Below are 10,481 nucleotides of genomic sequence, written 5' to 3'. Positions count from 1 at the left end.
AATAATGCGGCGGCAAAGGGCGGCAGTACAACCCCAAAAACACTTAGAAAGCTGCCAGGCAGCAAGCCGTCCAGGAGGGGAAAACCTCCTGTGGACTTCAGGCTGATTTATCAATTCAAGGCGAGGTGAAAAGCTGCACTGCACATCAGGGTTTGATCGAGGACCGCTAGACATTTTCATGGACAGAAAACTCCCAACAGAACCTGCAAGGACAGACGAGAGTCGGAATCAAGAATGACCAAGAGGTGATGGTTTTGTTTAAGGTACCAGTTGGTTTTATTATTACAATGCACACTTGATAAGCAAAAAAGCCTTGGCATCCCGTGAAAACCAACAAATCGTGACAATACGAGTCAGTCGCGTGAGCCTGCATCGACCAGTCACCGAGCCGCCGTACTTTATTATTGCAAAGGGTCACTCTCAGTTGAAACTCATCATCAAACATATAAGGATGTAAAAATAAAATTTGTGATTACATAAAATATGGGTCATTCCATCTTTGTGGGAGATACATCTTGAAATGCAAACACACACACTAAATAAAAGCCAAGTGTGACCCATGACAAGGAAAGAAAAAGTGTACGTAACTCAATCATAACTCAACTTCTAGGCTAAAATTTTACAAATCACCGAAGACTAATCATTAATTGTGTTTCCTTTAAAAGTCAAACCCTTCCAGGCTGCATTAAAAACTTTGTGATCATATTTAAAAAACACTTTAGGAGATTTTCATCGACTGTTTCTCAGTGAGCTCATTACTGGAAATTCAAGGTTCTTCCTTCCTCGTGAATCTCAGCCACAATCGCTGGTGTCCCCTAAAATACGAACATCTTTACAGTTCCCACTGGGACGTTCTCTAAAGACCGGAGAGAAGAACGAACATCTTTACAGTTCCCACTGGGACGTTCTCTAAAGACCGGAGAGAAGAACGAACATCTTTACAGTTCCCACTGGGACGTTCTCTAAAGACCGGAGAGAAGAACGAACATCTCTACAGTTGCCACTGGGATGTTCTCTAAAGACCGGAAAGAAAAACGGACATCTCTACAGTTCCTACTGGGACGTTCTCTAAAGACCGGAGAGAAGAACGGACATCTCTACAGTTCCCACTGGGACGTTCTCTAAAGACCGGAGAGAAGAATGGACATCTCTACAGTTCCCACTGGGACGTTCTCAAGAGACCGGAGAGAAAAACGGACATCTCTACAGTTCCCACTGGGACGTTCTCAAGAGACCGGAGAGAAGAACGGACATCTCTACAGTTCCCACTGGGACGTTCTATAAAGACCGGAGAGAAGAACGGACATCTCTACAGTTCCCACTGGGACGTTCTATAAAGACCGGAGAGAAGAACGGACATCTCTACAGTTCCCACTGGGACGTTCTATAAAGACCGGAAAGAAGAACGAACATCTCTACAGTTCCCACTGGGACGTTCTCTAAAGACCGGAGAGAAGAACGGACATCTCTACAGTTCCCACTGGGACGTTCTCAAGAGACCGGAGAGAAGAACGGACATCTCTACAGTTCCCACTGGGACGTTCTATAAAGACCGGAGAGAAGAACGGACATCTCTACAGTTCCCACTGGGACGTTCTATAAAGACCGGAGAGAAGAACGGACATCTCTACAGTTCCCACTGGGACGTTCTATAAAGACCGGAAAGAAGAACGAACATCTCTACAGTTCCCACTGGGACGTTCTCTAAAGACCGGAGAGAAGAACGGACATCTCTACAGTTCCCACTGGGACGTTCTCAAGAGACCGGAGAGAAGAACGGACATCTCTACAGTTCCCACTGGGACGTTCTCTAAAGACCGGAGAGAAAAACGGACATCTTCACAGTTCCCACTGGGACGTTCTCAAGAGACCGGAGAGAACTGCCTCGTTACATAAAAGAATAATTATCCTTCGTCCAAAATAAAACGCAGAGGTGTAGAACACCGTGTGGAGAAATGACAGAGCCTGTATACTGTGGAATGCCACTTTACACAATAAATGTAATTAAATAGATTTATGTAATGAATGAACCTACGTATGAATAAATAAATATAAATATAGATGAGTTAGAGATGGAAAAAACTACCCGAAAAAGCAAAATTTTCTTCTGAAAATACTGTTTTAAAAAACATTTACATTTATATTTACTTCATTCTTTTCTGTAACAGGATTTATTTCGCAGCCATAGTTTTATAAAACACCCATAACCGCGCAGTTTATCCTCAGGATGATTAAAATGGCATTCCACAGTATTACACACGTTATGTTAACTTCAAGTTACTAAACTGAAAAACACAAAATTATAAACGTTTAAATCAAATGTTGACATGTAAATGATTGATGAACGATGAAGTCTCCTCGCGTCAGCCTTACTGAGCCTCCAAAGATTTCTCCTGATGGGACCTGGGAGGGAGGCGGAGCTATCATCCAACTGAGATACTGGTGTCATACAAAAAACACGAATAAAAATCTCCTGCAGGTTATTTTAGGGAGGACACTCCCCCCTTTTATCCCATTTTCTTCCACCACCAGAAAAATATAACAATCTATCAGAAATCCTTCCAGATATACAGTGAGTTTTAAAACAAACAAATTATTTATTACTCATTTCTAAATCTTTTTTTTTAGGCTACCTTGTTATTCTCAGCTTTACTAGACATTGTGAATAAGGATAGAAACAGACAACTAGTGTTAAAAGGCAAACCGTATTGAATCTGAATAAACACACGCACTTGTTCACACACACACACACACACACATCTCAGCCTCCGATTCTCGTGTCGTCTGCAGGGCTGATCTGAAATCCTTGTGGCAGCTTTTCTTGTACTCGGAATCTCACTCCCCGCTTTAAAAACACGAGTCGTTGCTTCCAGTGGGTCTGATGACAGTTCACCGTCTTCTTCTCGTGTCGTTTAAAAGCAAGATAGAAGAAGGGTTGTTAGGCAAACGCTTCGAGTCCAGAGAAAAATAAACGAGTCTCGGGTTAAAAAGGAAGAAAAAAAAGAACGTAGAATTCAGTATCCAAATCTGAGAAAAAAACTAAATCCTGGGAAAAGGAGAGCATTTCCTCCCGATTGTTGCTTCTGACCAACTGGTCAAACCAAAAGCCCAGTGTGACAACAATTTGTTTGTCTTAGGCCACCGTAGTAGCTGGGCTACCACTAAAAACAGTAGTCCCTCCCAGCTGTTTCGACCAACCACCCCATCTGCCCCCTGTAAAGCCCCACCCAACCCACTTCTCCCCCTCCCAAACCAGAGTCCCAAACCAAAGTCCCCTGTAGCTGTTGTGTACTTTAGCACCTCTTGTCATCTCTCCCTGTAAATGTCCAGACAGACAAACACCAGAATGGAAACCATCACAGTTCCTCAGACTACCCCCCTCCCCAACACACACCCTTTCAGGGGAGGGTCGAACAAGTCTTAGGGTGGCACATAAGGGGGTGGAGATCTGTAGGGGGTCATGTTCTTGGGACGGGAGCCCTTGCCCTCCATGGGAGTGGTGAAGGGAGGTGGCGGCTGATAGGGAGGCGCATTGGGGTCCTCGTCTCGCAAAGCGGTGTACTCCCCCAACAGCTCCTGGTTGAGGGGGGTGGTCTCTGGTGTGGCCATGTTGGGGTACTCAGGGGGAGGGAGAGGGGGCTTCTCCTCCTGGAGAATCAAGGGCATACTGGAGGATGGAGGAGGCTTGGAGTCATCGAGTTCATCTGCAAAGATGATGGGCACACCCTTTTTGATGAAGGTGGCCTGGTCCTCGATGGTGAGCTTGCCCTTTCTCTTCTTCCTGTAGCAGATCATGGCGATGATTCCAGCTATCAACAAAATCGCCGCCACCACCACCGCAGGGATGACTGTGTGAAGGTAGACGTCGTCTGTGCTATGTCGGCTGGATCCCAGACCAGGCGTGACTGCTGGAGGTTCTGGGATTTCGATCTCTGCTGGTGGGATGAAAGAATACGTCCGGCAGCTCGCTCTTCCCTTCACCTTGACTTCCAGTGGTCTGAATTCAGGCTCCATGGCATACCGAAAGGTCTGTGAGGGTCTTCCATTAGCATCGGCAAGGGTCCTGCTCATCACAGCGAGCTGTTCCTTTGGACACGGGTGCTGCGGGAGGCTGGTGTTCGTCCACTCTACCACGATAGACCCTTTGGTGATATTCCTTAAGCTCACTGTGCTGCTGTTGCGGTCCCCGAGTGCATAGGCCAGCTTCTTAACCAAAAGGATCTTCTTGTGGAGGTCATTTGTTATCGATCGAGGCTCTCCGTCGAGGCGGACCGTGAAAACTACGGGGGTTTTGTCATTGGAAGGCCAGCGGTTCACACGGACCACAATAGCATCAATCGCACTGAGGCCACCTTTGTCTGTGGCCTGCATGAAGTATTCGTGTTTACCCACATTCTGAACGTCCGGCAGGCCGTAGAGGAGTTGGCTGGTGGTATTGAACTGGATCCAGGATCCCTCTCCAACCACTTCATTGTGGTTTTGTCTCAAAGTGAGTCGCAGCTTGTCTGTTGTTCCATCCTCTTTATCAAAGAATGTATCAGAGGGGATCTTAACTTCAAAATAGGTGCCCACCAATGCACTGACCAGGTCAATTTGGTTCCTCAAGACAGGCTTTTCATTGTATGGATCCGGAATGACACCAGATGATGGAGTGGTGCGCCCAGGTGGCTTGGCTGTGGAGGTTCTGGATGGCTCTCTGGGCACCGGAGTGGTTTTAGGTTTCTTCCTCTTTGGGGGTTTTGTGGTAGTTGTAGACGGTGTGGCAGTGGCTTCCACGTAAGTAGGTCTGGTCATGGTTGGCTGGATGGGAATGGTGCTACTGGTCTCCATCACTCTTGTTGGCTGAGGAGGTCCCATCGTTGGGGTGTGGGCGATAGGGTCGCGGATTCTGATTGTAGGCTTTCCGGGAAGGGGAACTGGGCCTCTCACTGGGGGAGCAGAGCTTTCAGTTGGTGCAGCCAGAGAGGGGGAGGAGAGGGTGGGGATAATCCTCACTGGTGGCTCTATTATCGTCGTTGGAGGAGGCAGCGTCAGGACAGGTGTCGGAGTGTTGTTCAGCTGCCGCCTCACCCGCTTAGGGATATGGGGCTTCTTGTTGGCAATGTGCCACCCCACCACAGGGTATCCCAGCTTCGCGGACATGGTGCCTTCTTTTGCAGGACCCTGGACACTGTTTATATTAGGAACTGTGCTCTGATCGAGCGAACAGCCAAGCTTCCATGACAATAGAGCGCCATTCTCCACCACCTGAGAAGATAAACAACATTCTTCATGAGATTATACCTCCACAGTTAGACAATTCACTGAAATTCATCCACTAATACTCACTCACACTGGAAAAAATCTAAGTTTTACCAAGTATATTTTTCTCATTTCTAGTCAAAATATCTCATTACACTTAATATAAGACACAACTACCTAACAAGTACTATTTCAGCCAGATATAGGGACGTGTTTGAAGACAATACATCTGGAATATCTTGTTAAATGAAAAAGTCTTGAAAACAAATTGTTTTGAGTCACATATCATATGAAACAAGTTTTTTTTTTACATTTGAAGAGGTTTTTAAGCTAATTTCAAGATCACTTTTATCTCAAAAGTCCCAAATATCACATCTTATTTCAAGAAATCTTGACAAGCCGATTTTCACTAGTTCCATTGGCAGATTGTTTTGCTTATTTCAAGCAAAAACTTCTTTTATTTGTTGTTTTTTTACTTATTTTTGGAGGGGCATTTTTTCCAGTGCATACCCATTACCCATTTATACTTTACTCACCTTTTTGGCATTTCCAGGCCCAGCCATGAACGCTGACATGTCAAACAGCCTATTGTTGACCACGGGGAGCATTTTCATATGCTGGAGTCCCACCCCAGAGAAGCTCCTCATGCTATCCAGGAGCTCCACCCTCTGCTCCGAGCTCATCTTAGTCAAATCGGCATCGAGGATCACAGTCAGCACCGTGACCGGCTCCTCGTTGCCGCACATCAGCGGCTGGACCTCCACCTCAGCGGAAGCTTGGTTGGACAGCAGCTGGGCAGAATCTGTATCCAAGTGGTCTTCAGGGTGGACCTCAATGGAGAACACCTCTGAAGAAGAGGAGGAGGCTTTTGTGTGGTTGGCGACGGATACGGAGATGTAGTGGACTCCTTTATCCTCCTCCAAAGGTAGACCCTGCAGGATTCTGCTGCTGGCATCCCAGTGCAGCCAGGCCGGGAGGGAATCCTTCCCCATCTCTGCGATCTGAGTGATAAATAACAGACAGCTGGTCAACAGATGTTCCAATAGACAGAGCTCTGAGATGCACAACTGGTAGAGACTTTAGAGATGATTGTTAAACAATTTATCAGATTCAAGAGCAAAAACCAGACGATTGGTCACTTATGGCCCCTTACAGGGATGCATCTGCTTATAAAGCTCTGATGCTGGTCTATAAAGCTCTGAATCGTCCAGGACCAGAATACATCAGTGACCTCCTGACCCAGTATGAACCTTCCAGACCCCTCAGGTCATCTGGATCTGGTCTTCTATCAGTTCCCAGAGTCAGAACCAGACATGGAGGAGCTGCATTCAGCTTCTATGCTCCACATGTCTGGAACAAACTCCCAGAAAGCCTCAGATCAGCTGAAACACTCAGTGTGTTTAATCTGAAGCTTGAGTTTCAAAACTTAATCACATTTTAACTCCTGATTTTATCTGATTTTATCTGTTGTTCTTATTTTTCTTTTTTGTTTAAAATTTAAATCATGCTTTTTATTTCTACTGTTTTAATGTCTCTGTAAAGCACTTTGAATCACCTTGTTGTCGGATTGTGCCATACAGATAAACTTGTCAACACCGTACTCTTCCCCTTTGCACACTTAAAAGCAGCGCTTTGAATTGTAATTTAACCAAAGCTCCATTAAAATGATTCTGCCAGTTATTCAGCTGGGGGACGTCCCCCTGGCGGGAGGTCGATGGGGAGAAAGGGATCGCAGGGGAGTAACAGCGCACAAATAAATAAAAAAACTAGAACAACCCCCCCAACCACCCCCACAAGTTCATTCAGCGGCAAATAAATCCTGGTTCATAAATTATGCAGCAGCAGTGTTCCCTGGACACGTCATTAATGCTATAACCAGCCAACAGGCTCCATCAGGAGAACACACTCTGAAGCATTCAGACACAAAGGAAGGACGCACAGGTCCAGACATGCAAAGCTGAGTTTCCACCAGACACAGCAGACACGAGGCCGCCCACACATCACCGAGAGCTTCCCCGGCAACAGTCGACCGCTCCACACCTGCAGAGGTGAGCGTCTTCTAGTGAATACTGGGATCTCTTTCCAGAGTCCTGGGGAAACGCTTTCCAGAGCCCTGGGGAAACGCTTTCCAGAGTCCCGGGGAAACGCTTTCCAGAGCCCCGGGGAAACGCTTTCCAGAGTCCCGGGGAAACGCTTTCCAGAGTCCCGGGGAAACGCTTTCCAGAGCCCCGGGGAAACGCTTTCCAGAGCCCCGGGGAAACGCTTTCCAGAGTCCCGGGGAAACGCTTTCCAGAGTCCCGGGGAAACGCTTTCCAGAGTCCCGGGGAAACGCTTTCCAGAGTCCCGGGGAAACGCTTTCCAGAGTCCCGGGGAAACGCTTTCCAGAGTCCCGGGGAAACGCTTTCCAGAGTCCCAGGGAAACGCTTTCCAGAGTCCCAGGGAAACGCTTTCCAGAGTCCCAGGAAACGCTTTCCAGAGCCCCGGGGAAACGCTTTCCAGAGTCCCGGGGAAACGCTTTCCAGAGTCCCGGGGAAACGCTTTCCAGAGCCCCGGGGAAACGCTTTCCAGAGCCCCGGGGAAACGCGTTCCAGAGGCCCGGGGAAACGCTTTCCAGAGTCCCAGCTTTGTTCCATGAACATTATGAAGGTCCACTTGAAAAGGGATGAGGCACTCAGTGTGCAGCACAAAAGTAAAAAAATAACAGTTAATAACTGTAACTTCTGAAGGAAAGATTGAACCGTTTAACAGCACTTTGAGGTCCACCCGAAATGGGTTACAGTGGAAAAGATATTTTTTTGGGATGAAGCACTCAGTGTGCAGGATAAAAGTGAAAAATAACAGTAAATAACCGTTTAACAGCAGTTTGAGATGCTCTCTGACTTCCTTCCTTCGCTGTATGGCTGCAGTTTGTTACCTCTGCTTATTATAAAGACGTTACATTCTGTTCATCTCGAGTCCTGGTTACAGGAAACATGCAGGACTGCTGCAGTTAGCACTCATCACTGGTTAACTGACAGAGATGATGGCAAACATCTGGCTGTAAAAAGAAAAGAATCCGTCTTCTGCATTTGAAGCTTTGCCGCGATGAAGGACGGGCGAGCTGCTCTGTAAATGACTACATCTGCACCCTCAGAGGACACTAATGATCGTTTCATAACTCAGGTCCCACATTAGAGAAGGCAAACACATCACAAGCTTTAACTAAATGAAATGAATCATCTGGAAATGGGAGTTTCCAGTGATGGGACCAGTGTCTGCAGACACTGCTGGCTCAGAAAAGGGTGAAATAAAAACACAACACAGCCTTTTACAGTCCTACAGGAGCCCAACACTGCTCCCCCCGCCCTAAAAGAGCAGGAAAAATACCTGGCCCATCTTTATTTCAGTGCACAGGAGTTAAAGGTCACCCTTTGCTCTCAAGCTCCCCCCCCCCCCAAACAGCCGGGGAACGGCCGCCCTTCTGGAGCCTTTCCTGCAGGGGTGGGCGGCAAGAACGAACGGGACTAAACTACTTTCTGGGAAGCTGTTAGGGTGGTGGCAAGGGCAATTTAGGGAAGAAAAAAATCAACAATCAAAGTCAATTTATTCCGAGCTGTGTGATAATGTCTCAGAGCTCCAGTTAAATTCCTTTTCAGGAACTTTACGACAGGGAAATCACGTCCTGTTCACCTCCAAAACGCACTGAAACCCCGGCTCCCCTTTCAGGGGGAGGACGGTCACTGCAGCTGGCGTTCATGCTGACGGCAGAGAGAGACGGAGGCTTTATGAAGCAGCCCCCCTTCTGTTTCAACCCCACTTCAAAGACTGTTAATTAAAAGGAAATGAATGATAATCTCATCAAAGTTTGGGTTTCTTTCATCATCTTTTTTTCCTCCGTGACACGTCAGCCACAAAGCCACCATGACTATCGGCGCTATAAGCCGCACTGACGGGCAGCAAATTGCAGCGGAAACCTATTTTTGAAGTCCGCATGAGCGACAGGCATGAAACACTTGGAGACGTTATCGCGTATCACTGGCATCGCCCTCGTTTCACTCTGCATGGCTGCCCTAACCCCGCTGCCTCCTCAGCTGCTTAAAGTTACAGCGTTACAGAGTTACATCCCCCTTGGATATATCCTTGGATATATGGCGGTGAATGAATGGGATCAGAGGCACAAAGCGTGTCATACCCCGGTATGATAGGTGGCGCTGTACCCATTCCAACTGTTGCTAATAGAGCCACTTCCTGTTGACCTCTTCACCACCAACAACAACAACAAACTCAGGCGTTGGAGAAAGATGGAGAACGCAGAGCCAGATGAAGCTACGTCCCTCTACATTTGCTCTGTGATGAGCTGCTTGTTGCACAAACTCGATGCCCAACGGAGCATTCTCCATCGCGTTGTTTGTTTCTTTCTGACGGCGACAACAACAGGAATATCGTCTCCTTTGACTTCCGGGTCACGACCCCGGGAAAACATCTGGAGCATGCGCAGAACGCAAAGTCTGATTCACCACGTGCTTCAGCGTCTACAAGCAGGTTTAAAGTGACTTTCAACCCAGTTATCTCGGGGTCTGAATCCCATCCGATCCAATTCTTAGTCAGATTAAGGTGTCTACATGCACTTAATAACTCAGTCTGATTGTAATTTAGCAAATTATCTGATCCTTTCAGTGCCATGTGACCCCACTGAGTGATGGAGTGGCGACCATTCCAGGTGAACCCCGCCTCTCGCCCAATGACCACTGGGACAGGCTCCACTAAGTTGGACTAAGCGGGTATAAAAGATGGACGGATGGAATTGCTCATATTTGTAGAAGAGTGTTTCACCATCCTTAAGTTTTGTGAATTTTTCCATTCAGGTCCTTTGAGCTCTTAAGAATTAATTTGGTTAAAAGAGGGAGCGTGTCATCTGATGAACTAATGATGCAGTATGGTTCATACCAAAGAAGCAGGACTCCTAACAAACAGAGGTTTCAAGAGAAAAGTCAGCCGGACGAGGGAAGGAGACGAAGAGTGAAGGAAAAGATGAGCGCCCCCTGAACAGAGATGTTAAGAAGAAGGCGTGAAGTCTGTTGGTGGTGAGAGAAGGCAGCTCATTGTTGCTGCAAAAGAACAGGGAGAAAGGAGGCCATTGTTAGCAGGACAGATCAGGCGAGGAGAGACGAGTAGGTGCATCAGGAGAGAAAGAGGGATGGGATGATGGAGGAGGACAAGGAGAAAACAAGAGGGGAGTGATGAGCATGTGAGAAGTGACA

General features: G+C 47.2%; 1 protein-coding gene across 2 annotated transcripts in view; it reads right to left on the bottom strand.

The window, feature by feature from the left end:
• Positions 1-252: 252 nt before the first annotated feature.
• The window catches only part of dag1 (dystroglycan 1), a 60,634-nt gene continuing 50,405 nt past the window's right edge, over positions 253-10,481 (bottom strand). For both annotated transcript variants that reach the window (XM_075460111.1, XM_075460112.1), the window contains exons 3-4: positions 5,778-6,242; positions 253-5,247 (exon numbers count right to left, since the gene is read on the bottom strand). In XM_075460111.1, the coding sequence (XP_075316226.1) occupies positions 3,421-5,247; positions 5,778-6,242 (2,292 nt within the window). In that variant the 3' untranslated portion in view covers positions 253-3,420. The remainder of the gene's footprint in view (positions 5,248-5,777; positions 6,243-10,481) is intronic.

Source organism: Odontesthes bonariensis, chromosome 3 (assembly GCF_027942865.1).
Source record: "Odontesthes bonariensis isolate fOdoBon6 chromosome 3, fOdoBon6.hap1, whole genome shotgun sequence".
NCBI lineage: Eukaryota > Metazoa > Chordata > Actinopteri > Atheriniformes > Atherinopsidae > Odontesthes > Odontesthes bonariensis.
Note: the sequence above shows the minus strand (reverse complement) of the source record. Positions and strands in the feature narration are given on the sequence as shown.